Source organism: Culex pipiens, chromosome 2 (genome assembly GCF_016801865.2).
Source record: "Culex pipiens pallens isolate TS chromosome 2, TS_CPP_V2, whole genome shotgun sequence".
NCBI classification, from domain to species: Eukaryota; Metazoa; Arthropoda; class Insecta; order Diptera; family Culicidae; genus Culex; species Culex pipiens.
The window spans coordinates 112,480,837-112,506,707 of NC_068938.1; the positions used below are offsets into that span (position 1 = coordinate 112,480,837).

The following is a 25,871-nucleotide window of genomic DNA, read 5'->3' on the forward strand; positions in this document are numbered from 1 at the left end:
AAAGGTTCGGTCCACCGGTGGACGGATTACTGGACAAGGATGCAAGAGGAATCCGTCCGCCGGTGGACGAATTGCCTTACATTTTTGGCGAAAAAGTTCGGTCCACTGGTGGACGGATTACGGCACACGGTTTTGCAAGAGGAATCCGTCTGCCGGTGGACGGATTGCCTTCCAATGTTGGCGAAAGAGTTCGGAGAATTCTTTCCACCGGTGGACAGGTTTCGGCAAAAATGGGAAGAGCTATCGGATAGGCGTTGGATGGATTTTAACTTATTACCTAGGGTTAAACTAAGTTTGACTTTTTTTTTATTTTTTAGGATATTTCAGAAAAATACGAATACTGTGCAAGATCTTACTTCCCGAAGATCTTTTCGATTCAAGCCGAAACGACTGGCCGAAACGACAACATCGCCGCATTACAGGTGTGCGACGGGGTTCGCTGAACCGCCCGTCCTTTCGTATTATTTTTATCACCATTTGCGATGGATCCCTCGTCCCTACCAAGTACCCTCAAACTGGTAAAACTTATTCTTGAATTCTTGATTAAGTTTATCTGTAACTAACCTTCTTTTTTTTAGGCCAACTTGGACATTCCCGGAATCCACACACAATCTAGACAACTTCCTGGACGACACCTCCACTTTCAACCTGTCAACACGAACCGCTGGGTCACCCTAAACAACCGCCTTCACCCCGATCATCCATTTCCACTCGGTGCCACACCTGCAAACCAGAACTTCCGTGATGATCCACCACTCACAACGCAACGCAACCTCGATTCGGATCATCTGCTGGACGTGATCACGGAAAAGACGGCCTCGACGCAATTGCCTTACCGTGGAGCGCTGTGGCCAGAGGCGAACTTCGCGTGCAACAAGTTCAACACGAAGATCATCCAGAGTGAGCTCAGATCTGAAGCTGGTGGGAAGTCAGACGAGTGCGCACTGGTTGCAGAAGGTCGTGTGGAGTCCGCTGGATTTTGGTACGGCCACGAACCCGAACGGGGTCATCGTCGGTGGTTGCGAAGGTGGCGTCATCCAGGTTTACAGCGCTTTGAAGCTGTTGGGCGGGGAGAACGCGCTGAGGGCCCAGCAGGACAAACACAACGGAGCGGTGCGCAGTATGGACTACAATCCGTACCAGAATAAACTGTTGGCCTCGAGAGAGTCGGAATCGGAAAGCTTCATCTGGGATCTGAACATCACGGCGGCGCCGATGAGCCCAGGAGCGAAGGCGCAACCGTTTGAGGATGTCCAGGGTCTCGCGTTGTATCATCGGGGATCTCCGCAAGAATGAACCCGTCATCAAACTGACCAACACCCAATCGCGGATCCGTTGGCGCGCGCCGTCCAGTGGCACCCGGAAGTGTCCACCCAGTTGTGGGAAGCCAGCGAAGAAGATCAAGCCTTCTCCGGTCAACTGTGGGATCTCCTCTACGCGACTGCTCCCACCAAAACCTTCCACATCCACCAGCGGGGTGTCCTCGGTCTGACCTGGTGCCCGAAGGATTTCGACCTGGTCGCTTCTTGCGGCAAAGACACGAGCTCGCGACCACCAACCAGTGGAACTTTGACGTGGCCTGGTGTCCGCGCAACCCGGCGCTAATCGCCGGTTCCAGCTTCGACGGCAACGTAACCGTTTATTCGACCAACGGCGGAGCTCACGCCCAGGTGCAGACGGTGAACAAAATAGCCGATTTGTTCCCCGGAGTGGACAGCATCGAGCACGAGCCGGTTCATCCGTTCGCAGGACAGCCGCAACCCACCTGCAACGATCTGAAGCGCCCAATTAATTGAAGCGACCGGCGGGAGCGTGCTTTGGGGTGAGTCGCCATCATAAACTTTCACAAAACAAAAACTAACATTTTCAACCCCTCACAGTTCGGCGGCAAGCTAGACACGTTCAGCGGAACGAGCCGCACCGTCATCGTGAACCAGGTCGTAACACATCGCGAGCTGATCGAACGCTCGAACCGTCTCGAGCAAGTGCTGGCCGAGGGCACTCGCTCCGACGCCTGCGTGAGAAGGAACTTGAAGGATTGCTGGGAGACTTCTCGGCTTGACTGCGCGAACTACTCCGATGCCGGGGACATTTGAAGCGACCTAAATTTTCTCGAAGCACCATTTAAAGAAAAAAAAAGTTATTGTTTTTATTGCTGTACTAATAAATAAATAATTATGCCGTTGTGATTTTATTTTAGTTTATAACTAAAATTATTTCAATTCCAATCCCTCAAGAAAAACCAGAAAGCGCCCAAAAATAGGCAACATCCGAACAGATTTGATCCAGTGAAATATTTCCCCACGCTCGAACTCGGCAAATCATGAAAATCATGATTTTGCCAGTTCGACCCACTTTACCAAAAAAAGTGTTATTCGAGTTGAACTCGAAAAATCATGATAATTACCATTTTTTTGGTTTTATTTGGTAAGCGTGTACTCGAAGTGAATAACCCTTAGCATAAACCACATCACATGATTTTCATGTCATAGCTGCAGCCAGTTCACGCCGCCTTTACCTTCCTCGGAATGTGATCATCGCGTTATTCTTTAGTGTTTTTTTCAGTACAGGGGGGTTGGGGGTGGGGGTTTATTTTTCCTTTAGTGATATAAGTTTTCAAAAAATTTTGTGCGCCTTTATGGCACATAAAACCTTCTAGAAAATACTCGACGAAGAGTGTATGAGGGAAAATCAACTAGATTTTAATTTGCTTGCTTTATTCACATTTATAATTCATTAAAATATCACAATTTCACAATATTCACACACTATTGCATAATCCACTATATCCACCTGGTACATCTGACACACCTGGTCCATCTGGCATGGAGTTCCCTTCTCGGTGACGTTCGGGACGGTGAGATCCCACCATCATCCTTCGGGGGCACGATCCCTGGCCCCGGCCAGTACTGATCTATCTGCTTTTGGGAGCGGTCGGGCCGCTACGAGTGCCATTCAGCCATCCTACGCCGGCAGGTTAACCGTTGATGAATAGACAAAGAAGAAAATGCATCGAATTCTTGTTTGCAATCATCTCAAACGTCTTCTGTAAATAAAAAAATATAGAAAAAAAACTTAGATAAAATAATATAAATCACATCAGGGAAAAGCTGAAAACTTACCAATTTGTATGCAATCGGTTATTTTTTCAACATGTGACGTGTGGACGTGCATCGCGGCCGTGTGCTCGGGTTGTTTGATTATGCTTCCGGTGACCCGCTGCAGCTCGCGCACGTTCTGGCCACCCTTGCCGATGATGCGTCGGACCTGTTGGATGATTGAAGGATTTTTTTTAGTTCTGTCAACTCCGTCGAGGGCCGGGCAGCCGGGTCATGTCATGGCTTACACTCACCTGCGCACTCGGCACCAAGATCTCCATGGTTAATCTCACGTCGTCGGTGCCGGACACGAAGCCCTCTTCCCGCATCAGATACCGGGCCTTCCACTGGGCTTCCGGCGTGCCGACGATTGCTGCTCCAGCGGTTTGTCCGCCTCGAGTGAGACGATCTTGACGGAAGCACCGGAAAATCTTATGATGGTTAGAGTCCACGCGTAAAGTTCAACTCTCAACTTCTTTATAAAAACACACCCGTCGCAAGTCACGGAGCAAAACCAACTGAGCATTGGCTTGTGATCGGCAAGTCTCGAAAAATTTTCAGACGGGAAATTCATGTAACCTCTCAATCATCTCAACTAACACTAACAAACTTTTCACCACATTGTTGCATGAAAAGGTGTGCGGAATTTTTCCGTATCAGTTTTCATGCGGGTGTTCCATGAATTTCATGCAAACCAATAAACAGCTGACTGCAAACCACGCCTTCAAATTTTCAGGCTGGAATTTCATGCAACATTTAGTTGTGTGAGGGTAGGCTGCATGAAAATCAAGTCAGTTTGATGGGAATGCACTGTGATAGTTGCATGACTCCTGTAAAACGTTGTTTTAGACCAAAAATTGACTGCCACCTGAATTTTCATGCTACTATGTGGTGAACAGTATTTTGAGTGTATGTATAACTTGGAAGGATTTTTAGAGTGGGGGGAAAAATAAATAAAATAAGAAAAAAAGAGAGTTATATATTGTTGAATTCTGGGAAAAAAGAGAGAATTAAGGAAACTTTTCATTATATCAAGAAAAATACAGGTTGGAGTGGGGGTTGTAAATGAGACAAAATATATTATATAAGTTAGAGGAAGAATTTTTGGAGTGAAACCGAAAAGGACGGATATATTATGCAACATCAAAAACTAGAGTGGGGGTAAAAATATAAGATATTAAATAATTAAGTAAATAACTAGATTTAGTATAAAAAGCCAAGCTGAAATCAAATAAAGGGAGACAGTAAATCAGACAGTGAAAAAGAGTGAAAGTGTTTGATCCGAAATATCCAGTCGAAGTGCCTTGGACTTAGCCGGCTGCACGCTTCACTGGTTTAGAAAATTTCAAAGCAATTGTCGGCTTTAATTTCGACATTCTGCCAAATGACCTATTCTGCCAGAAATTATTCTGCCAGACGTTATTCTGCCAGAAATTATTCTGCCAGACGTTTTTCTGCCAAATGACACATTCTGCTAGTTGACATTCTGCCAAAAGGCCATTCTGCCATTTATACTGTTCTGCTGAATAATTTTCTGCCAAACGACATTTTCTGCCGGATAGCATTCTGCCAATTAACCTTTTCTGCCAGATGGCCATTTCTGCCATTTGTTTTTCTGCCGTTTAGCGTTCTGCCAGACGTCATTCTGCCGAACGATTTTCTGCCAATCGGCCCAGTCCCTTTATGGACGAGGTAAATGGATTAGCGGTTGGGAGAACCACACCGAGTGATTGTTGCTCGAAGGAAGAATGGGTTAACGCCAAAATGACCAGAAAACTTATTGATGGTGTTAAAAAGCATAAGCTGGAGGTGGTATGCTGGTATGCTCTACTTTATCAGTATCTTGATACATAGAACACACATTTGTTAAACTGAAAAATTGAATTTTTGCTATGCTATGCGTCTCAATGGAGCTGATAAAACAGCAAATCTTTTTATGGAGACGCATGCTGAACATTATATAAACAGCAATTCCCATGATTTGAAAAAAAAGTTCTTGGAGTTCCTTGGACAACATAATTAGACCATATTGGCCAAATTAATTAGAAATAATTATTGTTTGTTTGGTCATTACGGTGCCCCTTCACGCGTGCTATTTTCGTCGATTTGCACAAAAACATTATCTGAAATAAAATAACATACACTCATCCCTCATAATCGGAACAGTTAACAGATCGGCCAATGTTCAACAAATCATATAAAATCGATAATTGAACATAATGAATTGCTTTTACCATCATGTCAAAGCTTTTCTTGCGATCTTTCGATTGATGTATAGACCGGCTGTACATTTTTACATTTTATATCAAGTTTTCAAAGAAAAACATTGACCCTTGAAATCCACAAATTCGGAACACTTTTTTCTTACGATGTAAACAAACTTTTTTTTCTCTCCAGGAGTACATATTTTTACAAAATAATAACTTTGCACTCTGAAAACAATAAAACTCATGCTTAGTAATGTTTTATGAATGGTCTGATAACTTTTTTGTAAAAATATCAGTTAAATTCAGATGTTCCACAATTGTGGGAGACACAATAACATCCCACAATCATGAAACAGGCAATTTGGAGGCAGTGTTTTGGTGCTCTAGATAAAATAGTCTTGAAATGAAGTTTTTTGTTCAAAAAGTACTCTTTTACTAGTGAAATAGCAAGAAAATGTCCAAATGAAGGCCTTAAAAATAGCAGGGTCGGTAGAAAAGTTGCATTTTGCATTCTATAGACAAATTACCACAAAAGTGTTCCGAATTTGTGGGTGTTCCGAATATGTGGGATGACTGTAAAACCGCGCCATATCAACAGAATTTAAGTGTCTTGGGCACGAATGAAAGATTGGGCTTTTAAGTTTGGTGTTACAAAAATCTAGCCTTATATTTGAAAAGATCGTATGGAAACTTTAAATGCCCCCCCCCCCCACTTTCAAATTTTGTTTAAAGTTAAATCAACTGAAATCAATCTAAAATGCATTTTTATCCATTGATAATCATGTTTTGCAAGTTTGGGCTGGATCAAAAATATTTTAAATTTTTATGATATTCCAATACAGCACTGCAAAAACTTTTTTCGCAAAAAAAAATCAAGGTATATAATGCACTTTAAAATACTTTTTTTCATTCAAATGTTATAACCATGGCTCGTAAATTCAATTTCAAAACTTTTATAATTTTTGCCCCTCTCGACTTTGGTCAGAGGCGAGGGTCATAAACTTGAAAAAATATTTGCAACGGCATAACAAGATTCCGAGATTTCTGAAAATAAAAATTGGGGTTTTCGACAAGCCGCGCGAAAAAACGGGAAAATGACGAAAACAAGAAAAAACTACTTTTTTCCACTAATATTGCAAAAACTTTAAAATTTCAGCGATGTCCTATACTTTTTTGGGTACCAAAAGATGCGTCTTTCAAATCAATTTAATAACTGGATTGTTTGTAACCATCAAGAGTTATCGCAATTTTACAGAATTTTTTTTTTGCAAATTTACTTTTTGCAAAACTTTATTTTCAGCACTCGTCGTATTTATCCAACTCGGTGAACCTTGTTGGATAAATGAACGACCTAGTGTACGATTCGTGCTGACAAAATCTTGTTTTTATAACTTGTTGCATAAACTACTAGTTTTTGTTTCTCTTTGTTTTGTTGTTCGTGTCTGTCGCGGGTAACCTTGAACAGGTGCAAATCTCTTATGCATGTTATTTTTTGTAATTGCCAGCTCAACAACTTTGTAGAACAATGTTACACTCTAAAAAATAACCCTGCAAAGTTACAAAAAACACCAAATTTTAAAATGAATATTGTTGTTCTAAACGAAAAATAACCCTTGCATTCGCGAAAAATCAAATAAATTTCCCATTAAATAGAATGTTCCAATTTTTTTAAAAAACAATGAAAAATGGCAGAATTTTGGAATTTTTTTTTTTTTTGAAAAAATACGTTTTTTTTTCGGAATTTTGAGCATGCTATCAACCCGGGCGTCTCATTTTACATAAAAGTCCCTTTAACGGTACACATCAACAAGAGATTTTGCACTCAGATTTTTGTTACAGACATTTTAGTACCGTAAAACGGGGTAACTTTGATAGATTTGAGATTTTTCCGCAGAATGAAGAGTACACCTCAAGAAGAACTTTTCATAAAATATTGAAATGTTTAAAAAGTTAGTTAATCAATGCAGAAAAAAATTTTTTTAGACAAACCTTACAAGTGGGGTGGTCGCGGTTTGCTTCTGGTCAAGTGCGGTTCGGTTTTTTCGTGCGCGTGTTTTGAGTGTTATTTTTTACGATTTTCCCCGAAAGTTGTGCATAATTGACCCTGAGCTTACCGACAGCTGTGTTACGGACGGGGTGTCACCGGTTTTCGGCTTGATGCGGTCTGGAATCCGATTTTTCGTCGAGGTTTTTGAGTCGGAACTAGCTTCAGCCTCGTGTCTATGCAGTGATTTGCGATTGTGTTAGTGTGATGTGGTTGGCGGAAGGGATTGAGAAAGCCCAACGTATCGGAGTGTTTACGTGGAGTTTGGCACCCAGTTGTCCTAGCTCCAGGGGGAAGATTCAGGTTCCCAAAATCTGGTCAGGTGCAATGGGGACGCAGTTGCAGTTTGAGGAAGCAGCAGCGATGGACGGAGCACAGGCTGCTTACTTGTGTGTGTGTGCTCGCCGCTTTCGATCGTGCTCCCGCCGCCAAGCAGGCTTTGGCTTGATTGCTTATGTAGTGGTGGCGGTTCATGAATGCCAAGAGATGGATTCTGCTGTTCGTGTTTGACAGGGAGGGTATTATTTCATAAGGGAACAATGAGTATATACAGACTTTACATAAAGCTGCAGACTTTATAACAGTGTGCCAGTGAAGGAAAAAAAGAGATGTTTTTGTCAACAGCAATCAAAGGCTGTTAGTTTAAAATTATATAGCGAGCCAATTCGGAGATTTAGCTGTTCACAAACAGTGTTTTTGCTTTAAGATTTGAACCTAAACGATAGTGTTGGTCATGCAAAGGAAGAGCTCAAGCTCAAGTCTATGAATATGTTCCAAAAGTTTTACTGATGGAAGTCAGCAGTGCAATGCATCCTTTTCAGAAAAAAATCATTCTTAATTTCTTTTTCCTCTTCTTTTTCTTTCTTTAACCCCTCCCCCCCTGTTTTTCTCATCAAAAATTCTTCTTTGCGCTCTTTTAGTTTAAAATAATCTTTATTACCCTGTGGTTGTTGTTAATTCATTTATTTCTGGCAGCTTTAACCTTCTTGGTCATTCGCTGTCCTTTATTACCCTGGTTCTATACTTTTATGATCCATCCTACCTTATTTAATTTTTATACAATTTTTAATATTTCAGCAAGAACCGAAGGTAAATTTTATATGACAAATGATAAACTGTATGAATTGTAAATTATATATTATTACACTTCACACACACTCCACATGCAACTATAAATCGGAGCGTTTGGTACGGTATGTCCACGCATCCTTCCTCCCCTGTAGATTCTGTGAAATGTGATCCGTTCTCAGAATCCTCTCTGCGGTAAACACAACGCAGTAGGGCTGGCCGCTTTAATTTTTGCATTACATTTTCGGGTGTTCTTGGATGTACTGCAATTATTAATAATGACAAGAAAAGTGCTTGGGGCGTAATCTAATCACAAGACTTTCCAGCATGCTTTCATCGGACTGGCTGCGTTTGTGTTAGATTAGATTAGATTAGATTAGATTAGACAAACCTTACAAGTGGAAAAATATTCCGAAAATATATTGAAATCCTATCAAAGTCACTCCGGTTTACGGTATCTTGAAATCTACGGGAACTATCGATATGTTTATTTATTCATCCCCTAAATAACTGACTTCAAAGTTATTTACAACAAAGTTTGACTGTTTTTACAATCAGATTCTTGCAGGATTGGGTCCGTAAGTTTGACAAACTTGGAATAAGAAGACAACAACTTCCTTGGTTGCCTTGCATCATTAACATCAAATTTACAAACCATCACCATTTCAAGGCTGCAAAATATTAAAAAAATACGTCTTTTTTCGCAAGTTCGAAAATAGAAGGGGTCGTATCGCCCCTCCGTCACGAGATATGGAATGGAGCTCCCCTGGAGCTACCCCTCTGGACAGTTTCACGCAATCGAAGAGGGGTCGGGGCAACTGCTGTGTGAGTTGGCGGAGAATTACCGTAATCTGGGGTAAATCGGGACTTCAGTCTGAATAGAGACAGCAGTTTTTAGAGCATTTAAAGTTTTTAAATATGGAAATGGATGTACACATTTTGTTGGTCTGAGGCTGTTCTAACCGAAAACAACCAGAAAAATCAAAATATTGTGCTCCAACATGGTTAAAACTGCTGTCCCAATTCGCCCCATGTGTCCCATTGACCCCAGTTTACGGTACCCTAATTATTAAAAAAAATGTTATTGTTCCTGAATTTTATTAAAAAAATGCATTCGTGTGAAATGTTAATATTGAGATTCATTTGTTTAAATTTTATTCTCGAGAGCCAAGTTATTTAACATTTATCAACGCGGTACAAACTAAAAAAGTGTCAAACGAAAAAATGACCAACCACCGGGGGTTGAGTGTATCAGGTTTAGGATCATTGATGGAACTTAAAGCACCACGCGTCTCCAGCAAAATGAATTCACTGGGAATTTATTTTTGTGGAGAAGCATGGTGGTTAAAGTTCAATGTATCAAAATATATTATACATAACATATTTCAGAAATTCTTGTTATTGATGTTCGCCGTTTTGGACATGTTACGTAAAATATTGCAGTTTTTTCTTAAATGTGGTCTTACTATTTTGAAAAATGTACTCAAGAATGTACTCCGAGGCCAAATTTGAGCCAAATTGAAACACTTTGGATTTGGATCCTGCTGGATTGAAGTATAACCGATGTGTATGGAAAAGATAGGTCATTTTGGCGTTGAACTCTTGTGATATTGAAGTGTCAGGAAATCTACAACGAACGCTTAAATTTTAAAATTGTAAGATTATTACGAATGTTAAAAAATGTTAAAAACAATTCAAGATTCGCAAAATCACTCTTAATTATTACAATGGAATGAAGTTTATTTGTAAAATGAAGGGATGACGACTGCAAGCACGAATGATTCCACCATGAGTTAAAAAAAAAACACGTGAGCCAAGCATGGTAGCGAAAATGAGCGAACTAGATAAGTCAGTCTGAACGAATTGGCAGCAACTAGGAATATGCGGTGAATTACATTTTCGAAAGCGGAAACGGGAAACAGAAACTACATTTAGACAATGATGAGGAAAAAGAAGTAGGGGGAATGGTTTGGTTAGTGGTCGCATTTCTCGCTCTCTCCTCTCCTGTCGGGCGTTGAAACCTATATTTTTCATTTTTGATTATTGACGCTAATGCAAACGGTCAGATTTAAATTCGATTTCATGAGTATATTTTTTTTTGTTTCGGTTTCAAAACTGTTCAACAAACATATGTACAACAAGCGGAACGTAACCACAACAACAACAAAACGAATGATGGCGAATGATGAGAACGAACTTGCAAGCGGAAAAACCAAAGGTGACAAATGAAATGTTTGTTTTTTTTTTCTGCTGTGTGAGTGTGTGTACTTGAAGGTGTGAGTGGAATGTTATTTAACTTTTTGGGGTTGCACGAACTTTTTTTTATTTGAATTTGAGAGCTGTCAGTGAAAATGAAAACATACACACACGAAATGAGACACAAACGGGTAGAAGTTCGGGAAGCAATGATGTACGTTTGGAGGTCAATTTTCCGGGCGAATGAATGGTTGCGGAAAACGTGATAACATAACGGATTAACGTTTGTTTGGGGTTGGGAGTTTTGTGTGTGTGGGTGTGTGTGAGTGGGTGTTAAAACGATTGTGAATTACGATTGGTTTGTGAGGATTGGTCGGTTGGTTGGTTGGTTAATCTACTCGAATCCCCCGGGGGTTAATTTATTGACAAGGATTGAGTTTTTTCGCTGCGTATTTAAACGAGGATTAAGACCAAACTGTGGGTTGGAACTGATAAAGAGTTTAATATACACACATAAAAGAGTTTCAATTGGCATTGCAAACGATTGGTTGTTTTGTGTACACAATGGTGAATTTTGCTCATTTAATTAATTAAGACATATTTTTTTTTTTCATTTTAGAAACCAAGGCTTGTTTATAAAATTATTTAAATATTTTTGCGCAAGGCTCAGAAATTGTTGAAGAATTGATTTTTGAATTTTTATCTGTGCAGATTTTCTTATCCATGTTCATTTATTCAGTTAAATATATTTTTGTGTATCAGTAGCAAATGTAGGAGTTCTTACATTTACAAAAGGGATACCATTTTTTAATTGATAGATGATTCAACGATAGGCATTAAAAACTGCTTTAAAGGTTATTTTGTTTGATCATTAAAAAAATTGGCCCCTTTCTTGGAAATCAGCTCGGAAAATCAAGGTGCACTGAAAAAAACCAATTCTCGAAATCGTGAATTAAATTCACGAATGCGAGAACCACGAAGGAATATATTCACGTTTATAGTGCAAATGCACCATACACATGAATAAATTCCTTCGTGGTTCTTACATTCGTGAATTTAATTCACGATTTCGAGAATTGGTTTTTGACAAAGTGACGATTTTTCTTAAAAAACCTTTTTTCAAGCTTAATTTTTGAAATTACGAAAAAAAATCAATTTATTTATGAAAATATGATTCCTGCACTTTCAGTTTTTTTCCGATCTATATATTTTATGCAAAACATTAACGTCTTTTCCTAAATTCAAAATTTGGTAAAATAATAAAAAAAGTTTTTAATTGATTTTTCAATTGCTTCAAAAACTCAAGGGAGAAAGAAAAATACTGTCTAAAATGTGAAATCGATTTTTAACTATTCAGAATAGATTTGTTAACGCTTGTTTATGCATTTTCAACCAAAAAAATACTTTTTAATTTTTTAACATTTTTTTTTAATTTTTTGGCCCACAGATCGTTGAAAGGCATAAAAGTTTAAGAAAAAATATATTTTTAAGAATTCATTGCTATTTTAGTGGATTTTAAATGGATTTAGTTAGTAGCTGGATTTTCTGGCATGTTCTCACGGTCATTGAAAACGGTCGTTGATAGAACTAGGGGTTCTCAATTAAAGTGAAAAAGTTCAAGTTATAGAAAAAATACGGATTAATATTTTGATTTTTAATCACTTCTCCGACATCTGGAAAAATTGTTTGAACACGCTCGCACATTTTTTATTCAGCTGGAAAAATATTATTTTTCTTGAAAAAAGTGTCATTTTTAACCACATGATCACCCTCAATTCTGGCTCGATGCCGCCATCACGCGACCGCGTGCTCTGTTTGTTTGTCAACAAAGCTGCAGGTTTTGACATTTTTATGCCCGCATCTGGCCCGCCGCCTATTTCGTCGGTCGTTGAGCCGACGGTCGTTTCCAACGACCGAGTCCAGCAAGATACTGATTGTACAATATTATCATTATTTATTATATTTTTTTCTTTTTTAAAGCAAATTGCGATACTTTTTGTTTAGATATTTCCAAAATCAGGCTTGAAATTTGAAATTCAGTTGCATTTTTTTTAGTTTTTAAACGTTCACAGTGTATTCTGAACAGTTGACAATCGGTTTATCAAGTTTGTCATTAGGAATTGAGATGATGTCAGACGTTTTCCCATCAGTTTATTTAGTGTTTTGTTGATTTTTTTTTTTAATTTTTGTTTTGTGCATTTTTTCAAATCAAAGCCAAACATACGTTTGGACAGTGGAAAGATAACACTTAGTTTGTTGATATCCTTGAAAGAAGGCCCCATTAAAGTATGGTGGAAAAAACCATAACAAGCTTTAAACTAAAAAAAATTGCAGACTAAACGAAGATCATCAAGCAATACTTCCATTGTGTACATTGATAATTTTGTTGGTGCAAGAAAAAGAGAAAATTTATCAAATTCAATCAAAAACGAGAGTAAAATTTTGTCAATTTGAGCGAAATGATGACAAAACGAAACATGCAGTGAATGTGATGATTGTGATCGTAACAGGTGAGACGGAAGCAAAAACAGTGCAAACTGAGCTGGAGAATGAGATGACAAAATTTTTTCAACGGTTGCTGTGATTTGGGCGGGAGTTTTGCGACAACGAGACAGCTCTTGTGTTCCGCAAGATGGCGGCGATGAAATTTTCACGAATGATGATGATGTGTGTGTGTGTGTGTGAGAGTTGGTGGGGAAGAGAATCGCGACGGTTTGGTTTTGTGTTTTGTTTGTTGTTGTTCGAAAAAGTAAAACTCTTTTGCAAAGGCATTCTTCTGTGACCTACTTTTTTCACACTTCTTGTTGTTGAGAATCCGTCACCGCGACGATAATTATCACCCTGTGAAAAATGACAGCGAGAAAGCGGGAGAAAAGTGGTGAGTTTTTTTTAGTTTGCACTGCTGCGCACTGCTGGCGGAGGGAGATTGGCGATTTTTGTTATTGTTTTGAATGTTTGTTTTTTGTTTTGCGGTCTGGTTTGATTGTTTGTTGTTATTTCTGGCTGGGTAGCTGGGCTGGGCGGGCAAAATTAATGAGCGTGGTGGGTTCAGAAAAAGGGTAAGTGTTGACTGCTAAGTGGGTGTTTTTGGTGGTGGTGGTGGTTGTGGGTGGCGCTAGTGTTGGTTTGAGGTGGTGGGTTTTTTTTTCTATTGTGGGTGGTGGGTAATGAGCGTCAATGCTTCATAGTAAGAGTTAGGTTAGGTATATAGAGAGAAAAAGGTAATAGAATGAGAGAAAGTAGAGTTGTGGGGAGAAGATTCTAGGCGGTGGGTGGTACTTACTTGGTGGGATCGGAGGGTGCCGAAGTTGTCGCGACCTCGGTAATTGTCACGAGCGTTGTAGCCATCGGGCTGGAACTGGGAAATTGCCGGAGAGAAGTTGGATGTTAGCAATTTGGGATGGTAATCGCCCGAGCGCGGTTATAACTTACCTGGAATAGCGTTTCCGAGTTGACGCCACCTCCCGCGTGATGATGGCCTCCGACCATCGGTTTCCGCAGTGTATTTTTTGGCGAGTGTTGCATCTTGTTCTGACTAGACGGCTGCGGCAGCAGCACCGGTTCGGCGTAGGTCACTTCCTCGACCTGCGGCAGCAGCTTCGGCTCGGTTTGTATCCTGCAAAGAGTCAAATTACTGTAGCACGGTTTAATTTAATCCAAACCAAATACTCTCGAGGAAACGCGCAAACACTCACCGATTGACGTTCTGGCGCTGCTCAAAGTACTCGTACTCCGTGTCCGGGTACGGCAGATTGTCGTCCTCGTCCTTGTGGCACCGCCGGCCACAGAAGTACCCCGTGATGAAGCCCACCAGCAGGGCAAAGATGGCCCCCGCCAGGACGGCCATCACCAGCGTTTCGACCGTGTACTGGGCGTTGATCAGATCGGGCGTGATCTGCGGGCCACCCTTGTCATCGTAGCCGTTCTTGTCCTGCATGATGCTGATCATGTCGTTGCCCGGTTGGTCTTTGCTTGGACGCTGCGGGTCGTAGTCGATGTCGCCTGTGGGGAATGGATTGATTTATTATTTATTGGAATTTGCGCAAAGCCGCATATTAGAGGTTACAAAGTACCCTGTGTCTCCATAGAAGATTCAAGTACAGTGTATTTCAGTGGAGACGCATAGTGTGACAACTTTTAAGCAATCAGTCACTGGGGTCCCTAGGCAACGAAATAGTTTTGGTTTTCATCTGGATAAGTGGCTTCTTTTTTGGAGGATCGGAATGTTAATTCAAATTAAAGTTGTATCGCAACAGAGCCACTACTTGAATGGTGCAAAATTTCATGTTTTCAATTCCAGGAATATCGCTACCGCAGCAGAATAGTTTCAATCAATGATTAAACCTGCCCCAGTCGGTGTAGTGAATATTTCGTGCGACGGAAGGTCGGTACATTTTCGTCATGATTTATTCATCGAAACCCTTCTGTTCATTATTTATAATTAAAAATTAACAAGTGAGCGTAGCTGCTCGGTAGCACAAGGCTCAAGGCACATCATCAACATGGAATCGAGTTGCGTTATTGTATCGTATGTCTTGCGTGTGTGTGTGTGAATGTTGAGTACACATTGAAATTGGCACATATTACTCTCCATCCGGAAAGACATCATTCATATTCAATAACATTTCGCACACATTGAGTGTATCGTCTTCGCCTTCCGGTTCCCATCATAATCCATCTCAATTTCTTAATGGCATCGCCGTTTCTGAAACCTTTCCGACAGTAACTGGAGACGACACGAGAACCCATTAGAAAATCCAATCACCACTATCCCGGGTTTCCCCCCCCCCCCTTTTCCGACATTATCAAAGATTCGATCAATAATTAAAACAGAACACTAAAGCACTGCCAGCTGTTACTTACCTCGATAGCCCTGCTTCTCCACGTTGGCGTCCTTGGGCATCTTCCCCGAGGGGCAGGCGGCGTGGTCTCCGGTGGCCACACTCTGGTAGAAGTAGTTCTCCTCGGACCACCGCGGGGCCCCGTGCGATCGGCACTTGCCGGCAATCTTGTCCCAGGCGCAGTACGGATCCTGCAGCGCGACGCACTCACTGGAAGGAGAGGGCGGTTGGTGTGGGAGAAATAATACACATTACATTAGTGAGAAAGGCTTTTTGTGCGAAGGTCAGGATGAGGTTTTGGAAATGAATGAGGACGATGTCATTCGTTAAATGTTACTATTTCTTAGAAGTTTTAAATCTTATATTAGAATTAATTTCAATGTCCACTAATTTGGAATGCTCGCTAATTCGAACGTTTATCGAATTAAAAAGCACTCAACCGTCAACACCAGTTGTCAAAGTGATGTTTAAGTTTCAACCCTATTGTTCGACAATTTCCAAACACGTGGTTTCAAACTTTTGACAGCAGTCAATCAGATTCGCTCATTTGAATGCAGTTCCATTCGAATTAGCGTATTCACTCTGTAATATTTTAAATTATTTCTAACATTTCTAAAAAATAGGGTAAACCCCCGATCTTGACAGCATTCTTATGTTTAGTTTTATTCCTTATCTCAGAATTCCCGTTTCTCCAAAAATTATTTCCCCAAAAATGTCACATCCCCGAGAATCCTTTTCCCGAAAATTCCATACTCCCGAATTTTATTTACCACAATGACCAATTTACCGACTTTTCGTTTTTTCCCGAATTGACTCCTTCCCGAATATTTTTTTTCTTCGGAAAACCAATTTCTCTGAATGTCATAAACCCCAATTTTCATTTTACCGAATGATATTACCTAAATTGTTGAGGCCATTGCAAATTATCAGTGTTGCAAATGAGTGATAGAAGAAACTATCGTTTAAAGATCTCTGCACCAAAACATCAGAGAGTACAGCGACCGTCACTATAGCTTGTGAGATCTATTCTTGTGTTTCGTGATTAGCAGCGATGGCATTCTCCCTCTATCGTTCCTTCCCTTTTCTTCAACTATGCGCTCTCACCGTTGAGTCTCTCATTCTCTCGGAAACGCTATATAGACGGCAATTTTGAGCCGATCACTCATGACGAGTTATCTACGTGCGCATGTATTGCGTGTACGTACACGAAGGGTTTTTAGGTTAAAATTTGTACCCGCCAGAAAAAAAAACAAATGGTAAGCTAGTGTGCGTGAGATCGGGCTTAGATAATTCTATTATGGTAGGATGATCGTGGAAGCGGAAATGAGAGAGAAACGAGATTGTCAAACGCGAGTGTGTGAACTCCAAACAAGTTCGACTCGTTCGGCTATGTTCGGCGCTGAGAATCTCAATAGGAAAAAGAGCAGTAGTTGTATTTTAGGCATGAGTAGGGTAGAGTAGTCATCAATGAGACACTTTTGGTTTTCAACTTTCAATGATTTTCTAATATTTTCATCAGCATGTTTTAATGAACTTTCTATTACATTTTCTTTCTTTTAATGTGTTCTAACATTGACCAAAATATGATATCGATCCGACATCTACAGCCAGAGTTATTCAACTGTCTCATTGTAGACGCACTTGACAGGAACAATGAGACAGCTGGGGAACAATGAGACACTCTATGAAAATCAATACTTTTCTAGTAAAACATCATGTTTTTGTATTGTTGCATAGCAGGTGACTTGCCTTGAACATTTTAGAGCATTTTTCCCAACATGAAAGTTTAATTAACAAAAGTTATACTAAAAAGTACTTAAATATTGTAAAATCCATATATTTACACCAAATAACTTTGTATTTTTGGTTAAATGAGGTTAAAACTCTATAAATATGCCAAAAAATCACTTTCAATTCATGTTTGAAAGATTTCCATAGATTTTGAAAAGTTTAATGAAGAAAAATCGAAGTGTCTCATTGTTACCCAAGGGCTGAAATGAGTGGGGAACAATGAGACAGCCCTGGATTCTGGGTATATTCATAATTTTGGCCAAACCTAATGAAAGGACATTGTAGTCAACTCAATCCCTATGGAACCTTGAAAAAAATTTGAAGAAATATTAGTTTTGGTGTAAATGGCAGCCTACGAGCGAAAAAGTATTTTTTGTCCAATATTTACTTCTACACCCCAGAATCAAAAATTTATGAATAACTTTTCAAGGGAGCATCCATAACCAAAGCCACTATAATGGCAGATGTGTATCTAGTAGACACTCCTTTCCCCAAAATATGAGCCTGATTCATTGAAACTACGACATGTGAGAGCCATTTTATCATTGTTCCCCGTGTCTCATTGATGACTACTCTACCCTATTCAAGAGTATTCAGATAATAGGGTCCTAAAGCCCTATGCGACGATACAAAACACGATTGAAAACAACTTTTTTCATTGCAATGTAAAAAAATAAATTAACAAGACAACATTTTTTCAATGGGTCATTGTACTCAGAAAAATAAGCTTCATCGTTTTGATCACTAATTTATCAAATTTGAGCTTAATTTATGGACCCAATTGTTGTTGCTGAGTGCTGATATTGATATTGTACATCCCTGCAAATCTTATTTCATGTTTTGCCTCCCCCTCTTAAAAAAATCACTAAAAAACAAGTAAATCTGATCCTGAGAGGAACACCCATGAAGAGTATCGGGGCCGGCATTTACAAAGCGGATTCAGTGACAGTTTATTAATCAACTTAATGTTAACATGTTAAGGTTTATGTTAACATTCCATAGGTTGTCTTCCTAAGGTGACTTGATAAGGTCCAGTTTGTGACGATACACTACCTTCCCTTTACTAAGCAATCGAATCCAGAAGGGAAAAGATCACCAGTTGTGTTGGTCCGAGACGGGATTTGAACTATAGCGTCCAATTTTCCGGGGTTACAAATTTCCCGGGAAACATGTTTGAAAAGTTGTCGGATGAAAACTTGCCAATTTATTATTTTTTTCCTTAACGTGAAGACTTCCATCATTGCCATGATTTTTCGTTCAAAGATATAAATTTTGCGTCTCTTTCTATATTTTGACAAAATTCCTTCTACAAGTTGTTTAGAATAGTGCCCTACACATGCTGATTCCTTTTGGTAACGATTATCCCTCTGCTTGTAAAGTTATGAAAATCGTCATTAATCAATGATTGCCAACTAGGACGTCAATAACTGTGCCACAAAATTATATAAATTTTGAAGCACAATTGATTTAGATCAAAAATTCCTTCAGTGGCTTCAAGAAGCCAACAACCGTAACATGCTAATTCCTCTTGGTGCTGAAATTCGTTAAATTGAATTTAATACAGAATATTTTATAGTGATGATCAATTTTCTTCGAAAATGATCAACGGCTTCACCTCAAATAACCTCGCGAATAATCAATCTATTGAAATATTTTTTTATTTATGTTTTTAAATACGACCGTAAATGTTCGCAAAATACCATGGTTCCTAGCTAAAAAAATTCCTGATGAAGATCTGAATATAGACCGAAGCTTTGATACAATATAAATGACGTTGAGAGATTTTTCGTTTTTCATTTTGTTCCTCAGTGAAAAAAGTTATGCCGATGTTAGTTTATAAACAAAGAGCCTATCTTGCTCACGTCAGTGGATGTTTACGTTAGGAGCACTAGCGTGCCCAGCTCTTTGAGCAAGGTAGGGCAAAAACACAACCAAAAACGTAGTAATCCAGCTGCATGTAAAAGGCCTGGGTGTAAAATAAATATTGGATTATTTGATGCAATTTTATGTAATTTTACACTTGACCGAAATGTAAAGCCCATATATGCGTTTATCCTTTCAGCTTTACATCGGTATGATGGCCGAGTGGGCTAAGGCACCAGTCCTTACTGTTGGTGGTGGGTTTGAATCCCGTCGGTTGCAGTTTTTTTGTGTTTGCAAAAATTGTACATGCAGTGTGTAATATTAAGAGTTTATTTTGATGAAGGTGATGTGCATGCTTTTGCATGCGAATTTACCGTCGGATTTTTGCTGTGAAGTCTTCAATAATAATTGGATTATTAACAAGGAAATAGCTACCACAAAAAGTTTGTTTCAAATTTCAAATAATAGTTCAATTGATTAGTAGGTCCGTTTAGTTTAACTATCAAAGATGAGTTAAACGATTTTAATACAAGCAAACCAATGTAAATGGGCCGATGTCAGATTGTAAACAAAGAGTGTATCCTACTCACTCCTAACGTAAACATCCACTGACGTGAGCAAGATAGACTATTTGTTTATAAACTGACGTCGGCCCATTTACATTGTTTTGCTTGATATCAAATGAATTAAAATCAAATTACCAGCAAAAAATATCTTAAATTTTAAAGATTCCCCTGGTTCATATGCATCACGTTCCGATGATGAACTTTTCGTCGGTTTTATAAATTGAATTAAACTTAATACGCAGCATAAGCAATCAGTTCATCGTTGCTAAGCTAACGAAAAGTTCGTAGAACGCAACGTTTCAGAACTTTGGATTTTTCCATTTTCTTTCCAACATCCCTCCTTCGCTCCCCCCCCCCTCTTTATACGGTGTTTAATTACCTGCAACTTGTTATCTTTTCGCTGCTGCAACGGTGTAATTTAATCGCTATCACGGTTGTATCGGTGACTATAATTAATTTTCCATCATCATAACTTCCGTCCTTTGGCGTGTCTGTGGGGGGGGGTGGTCGCGGTTTCCAGGTGAGGTGGTCGATGGCATCGTCGTCGTTGTTGTTTCCCGTTCGATCGATGGTTCCCGGGCGGCGCAGAAGAAGGCAGGTGATAATTAAAAGCATGCAAGAAAACAAAGTGAAAATTATGCGTTTATTCTTTCGCTCTGTAACTGATGGTAAGGAATTTTAATTGCAAATCCTTTCACGTGGTCGAGAAATCTGATGACGCGGTGGAATTCAATCCGGGTTGGTAGCTTTCGGGGGATTTAAATTAAATGAAAAAAAAAAAGAAGTTGTCTACTAACATTTCATCAACTGGATTTTTAAAAATACAAGTATAAATTTGTCGTAAATAATTTTTATTTATTTTATTATTGCTTAAAATCAAATTTTCAAAACTTACTTTTGGATTTAATTTCTACGATTTTGTTTCATCCTTCAAATTTTTATTTAAATTTCTCCACCCATTCAAATCTTCCTGTGACTGAAATTTTCCCCAAACTTTATATCTATTTGCAGCAAGTCCCTCTCCCCCTTCCTCAATTGGCTCATTAGTTTCAAATAAGTTCCGCACCGGTTCCACCACCAGTTTGCACTGCAGCAGGCACACTTTCGTTCGCCAATATTTCACCCATCCCGGCCGGGCCAAATTTTCTCCGGAAACTTCCGACCGGCTAATGATTTCCTCATTTTCGGGCCAAGAAGTAGGGGAAAACTTGACTGTCTTATATTTAACTGAAACTGTGTGAGTGTATGTGTGTGTGTGACTCAGTGTATTTTCTAAGGGAATGCTGCACATTCTTGGCAAACATCAATTAAATTATAATTTAGAGTTTTGTTTGACCAAGTTGTAATTACTCGAAGCTCCGAAAAGTTAGTTCTGCGGCATAGAGGGAAACTCTGTCTGCCCTTCTTTCTGGGGCACATGAGGCCAATGTTGCGACAAGGACGACAGCAAAAGCAGACTTTCTCCGGGAAAAAAGATGTATTGGAGGAAAAAAGAACAACTGGAACACCCTACAAAGAGAAAAAGAAGTCCATTTCACACGAGAAGCAGTCTGGTCCAGTTGCGTTTAGGGGATGGTGGGGAATCGCGTCCTGAGTCAGCTGGCTGCCCTTGAAGGTTAAAGGCTCTTTGTTTTTGCAGGGTCGAGCCCCCTTCCGTTGGGGGGGAAAGGGGGGTAGAATAACCTCGCAGAAATGTTTGTCTTGAATGTTCCGCAAAACCATCAGGACGAAGAATGCAGCGCGGCAAAAAAGTTGATAAGATTTATCCCTTTTTCTTGGTTTTCTTTTGCTTGTCATGGACCAACATCAACCGCCAAATTGACGCCGTTATACTTTTGTATCGCATGTGACGCATTGCAAGAAGACTCCCTATTGTCAATTTGTGTGATTTTTAAAAATGTAAAGTTTTTTTTTGGAAAAGGCTCTATGAACTTTTGTGTTTCATATGTTTATAGGAACTTTAAAAAAAACTCTAGAAATAATGTTGAGTTATTATAATTTACACTTTCGAAATGAATCAGTGTTAAAATTCGAACGAAAAGAAGGAAAGAATTTCGCGCTCGCGAGCTAGAGAGAAAACTTTCAACTTCTCGCGAACGGGCAATTCTGGCTCGCGAAAAAGCCTGTTTGAGAGCGGAGGAGAGCACGGGTAATCGGTGAGTTTTTCTCGACAGACTCGCGGCGAGAACTCGAGAGAGAGAGAGGAATTTTTCTCGCGAGAGCGCGAGAATACCAACACTGAAATGAATGTTCACACTGTTTTTTGGTCGTGATTCGATTATCCGAAGTCCCATAAAAACTTCAGATAATCAAAGTTCGAATAATCGAGGCTTCGGATATTCGAGGCTGGACTGTTATATACTGTTACCTACAGTACTTTCAACTTAAACAAACCCCAATGTGAATATGGGGTGCTGCTTTTTGCACTTTTTCGAAAAAAAAATCTTTCAAAAGACCAAGGCTGTTAAAAAGAAAATTGTCGATGTTCGATATCGATTTTAGTCTTCGTTATCGAAATACGATTGTTTTTTTTTTATCGGCGATAACCTTATCAACGATAACTCATTTCAAATTCACTAAGATCACTAAGATGATAATGTAGATAAACATTATAAGTAGAGCGGTAGTAGAGCAAATGGCTTCCCCGAGCAGACGGAAATAACTTGGGAATAACGTTTTTTGATATTTGAAAATTCTAGGCCAATAACATTTTATGTTATTTATAACAGGATTTGTTATTCGTCGTTATATTTTTTTTGTTATTGGATTGTTATTGTAATAACAGACTGATAACATTTCTAGTTATTATTGGAACAAATCGTTGTTATTATTTTTTGTTATTTTAACAACTAATCCGATCATCCCAATAACAGTTGGAGGTATTCGTCCAAAACAAAAAACGTTATTCCAAAGTTGTTTTGGCTTTCAACCAATATCAGACCAATAACAAATTTTGTTATGATAACATAAACTGTTATTGAACTCTTATGCAAAAATGGATTTTGCAAGAATTTTCCATAACACTTTCTGTTATTTTAGCAGTATTTGTTATTGAAATGGCATGAATTTAGTTATTACCGTCTGTTCGGGATCTTTGGGCATACCGAAGGCACCAAAAAAGTTTCAGCCGGATTAAAAAATACAAAAATTGAAATTAAAAAAAGACGGATTTCGCAGAGAACTGCTCAGTACTCAAAAATTTCACAAAATACGATATTTTTGAGAAATACTCAATTTTATATTTTGTAATCTGAGTATTGAACGATGCAAAATTGCGTATGTATTTTCAATTTATTATAGTTTTTTTTTTTAAATTTCATTATTTTCAATAAAGGAAAACACTTAAATTTTCACAAAATTCCCCATTTCATGCAATTATTAAAAATTTCAGAATTCAACATGAACATCAAAAGATTCGATATTATTAGATTTTTTTTTTTTTTTTTTTAATACCGATCGAAGCAATCTGTGCGCGGGTTTGGACGTTTTAATTTTTTCTCGCTGTCATTTTGCGAAAAAAAAATGTGGAATTTGAAAAAAAGTGTGATGTAGTGGAATTCGAAGAAAAATTACGGAATGACTATGGATACCAGCAACAGTGCCATTGAAAATACGGTTTCCGCGATTCGTCGGTTACTACCCCAGAAGGTGCCGGGAACTGCGAGCTCTCATCAATACCAGTGAGCTGTTGGATTTGGACCAAGGACCGATTGCTAACGAAATTCATCAAGGCTTGCAGCAGCACATCAACACCCCAGCAGTATCCGATCAGGCGAGATCTGTTTCTATGCTGGAAGGTGGAAGACGCGTGGCGAATCGTTCGGAATGGACCAACCCCTGAAGTTTTTCTTATTTGGTGAGATCTTTCCAATATAATTATCAAAATACTCTTTCACTTACACTAGCATTCATTCAGATCAATAAAGACAAACCACGCCAATTTAACTATATACGCGGTAGGGTGTTCCCTTGGTCGTTCGCTGTGAGTTGTGGATTGCCTGCTTCTCTAATGAAGGTTCGGCTAAGGGGGCATGCTTATTAATTTCTCGTCGCTCCATACCCTCAGTGACGTGATGGGAGCAAGGGCGTCTATGCAAAGTGTCCCTACACCCGCTACAAATTTCCGGCGCTTGGGGAGGGAAGAGGGTAACCATTTTGATCTATGCGTCGGTATTTGTAGCACCAAAATTCGTGCAAAAAAACTTATGCACGTGGGTGTACAGATTACGGAGTAAAAGATGATCGAATTGTTCACCTAGCGCTCACATGTGTTCCAGGACCAAGTTGCCTGCGGGTATGGGGATCATACATACATACATACATACATACATACATTAGATTTTTTTTTTTAATACCAAATGGTCAATCATTTTGAAAAATTTCACAAAATACAGCATTTTAAGCAAATATTTCAAATTTTCACATTTTTCAAGATGGACATCAAACGATGCGAAATTGCATTTTCACTACATTAGAGTTTGGTATTTTTATTTAAAATACTAACATTTTCATAAAAAACCGTAGTTCATGAAAATACCTAAATTTTCATAATTTTCAATACGGATATTAAACGATGCTAAATTTTATATGTTTTTTTTTTATCCCTATCAGATTCTTTTTCATGTAAGATACTCAAATTCTCACAAAAAAAAAAGATTTTTTTGTTGAAAAAACTCAAATTTACATAATCAATATTGCCGCAAAACCACTTGTACCAATCTCTTTTAACTTTGAAGTAGAGTAAGAAATGGTTAAAAAACTATCTTAATCCACCTATGTGGTTGTTGCCTTCCTCACTTTTTGCCAACATTTGTTGATATGATGGGTTTGGACACAAATTCTATCTATCTTCTATATATATTCAAAATTTCGACGGTTTCGTTCGAACGTGAATCAATTCAATACGGAACGTCCGATCGAGGTACTCTTTGTTGCGTTGGGTTCGTATGGTAAGTTCGTGAGTGCCAAAAAGTTACAACCGATTCCGGAAAATTTGCAGATTGTATGGGAAAGGTTAAAATTAAGTTTTGATCACAGGAGGCTGAAAACGCCAACAAACGAAAAAAGGCAGAACGAACTTTGTCAGGCAAGGCTTGTTTCTCAATAAAAAAAATACACAAATGTCACTTAAGCGGTCATAACTTGAGACTGAGCGTTGTCAGATCTTCAATGTTTTGGACTCATTAGAAAGGTCTTTTGATTACCTAACCAACGATCGGTCGGAAGATGGATCCGGACATAGTTTACATGCATTTAAGTGAGATCCGGCATCAAAAAAGTACATAAATATCACTTAAGTGGTCATAACTTGAGATAGGGATGCCGGATCTTCAATGTATTGGACTCATTGGAAAGGTCTTTCGATTACCTACCCAACGATGGGTTGGATGATGGATCCGGACATTGTTTACGTACATTTAAGTGAGATCCGGAATCAAAAAAGTAAATAAATATCACTTAAGTGGTCAACTTGAGACAGGGTTGCCAGATCTTCAATGTATTGTACTCATTGGAAAGGTTTTTCGATTACCTACCCAACAATGGGCTGGATGCTGGATCCGGACAAAGATTACATACATTTAAGTGAGATCCGGCTTCAAAAAAGTACATAAATATCACTTAAGTGGTCATAACATGAGACAGGGTTGCCAGATCTTTAATGTTTTGAATTCATTGGAAAGGTTTTTCGATTACCTACCCAACAATGGGCTGGATGCTGGATCCGGACATAGATTACATACATTTAAGTGAGATCCGGCTTCAAAAAAATACATAAATATCACTTAAGTGGTCATAACTTGAGACAGGGTAGCCAGATCTTTAATGTTTTGAATTCATTGGAAAGGTCTTTCAATTACCTATCCAACGATGGGTTGGATAATGGATCCGGACATAGTTTACATATATTTAAGTGAGATCCGGCATCAAAAAAGTACATAAATATCACTTAAGTGGTCATAACTTGAGACAGGGTTGCCAGATCTTCAATGTTTTGGACTCATTGGAAAGTTTTTTTGATTACCTACCCAACGATGGGCTGGATGATGGATCCGGACATAGTTTACATGCATTTAAGTGAGATCCGGCATCAAAAAAGTACATAAATATCACTTAAGTGATCATAACTTGAGACAGTGTTGCCAGAACTTCAATGTTTTGGACTCGTTGGAAAGGTCTTTTGATAATCTAACCAACGA

General features: G+C 39.0%; 2 protein-coding genes and 1 pseudogene across 3 annotated transcripts in view; 1 reads left to right on the forward strand and 2 right to left on the reverse strand.

The window, feature by feature from the left end:
* Positions 1-25,871, reverse strand: part of LOC120426359 (semaphorin-1A-like) — a 57,345-nt gene that overhangs the window by 17,039 nt on the left and 14,435 nt on the right. Inside the window, exons 5-9 of the mRNA XM_039591120.2 lie at positions 20,054-20,165; positions 15,477-15,664; positions 14,309-14,615; positions 14,046-14,229; positions 13,897-13,971 (exon numbers count right to left, since the gene is read on the reverse strand). Of these exons, the coding sequence (XP_039447054.1) occupies positions 13,897-13,971; positions 14,046-14,229; positions 14,309-14,615; positions 15,477-15,664; positions 20,054-20,165 (866 nt within the window). The remainder of the gene's footprint in view (positions 1-13,896; positions 13,972-14,045; positions 14,230-14,308; positions 14,616-15,476; positions 15,665-20,053; positions 20,166-25,871) is intronic.
* On the forward strand, positions 287-2,096 carry LOC120426357 (protein transport protein Sec31A-like; annotated as a pseudogene).
* On the reverse strand, positions 2,910-4,775 carry LOC120426356 (insulin-like growth factor 2 mRNA-binding protein 2). 2 transcript variants are annotated; one of them, XM_039591118.2, is made up of 3 exons: positions 3,353-3,963; positions 3,123-3,267; positions 2,910-3,046 (listed from the first exon to the last, which is right to left on the reverse strand). In XM_039591118.2, the coding sequence occupies exons 1-3, from the start codon at positions 3,425-3,427 to the stop codon at positions 3,036-3,038; spliced, it is 231 nt and encodes a 76-aa protein (XP_039447052.1). In that variant the 5' UTR covers positions 3,428-3,963; the 3' UTR covers positions 2,910-3,035. The 2 variants fall into 2 exon arrangements, with proteins under 2 accessions (XP_039447052.1, XP_039447051.1); XM_039591117.2 differs by lacking the exon at positions 2,910-3,046 and having other exon boundaries at positions 3,062-3,267; positions 3,353-4,775.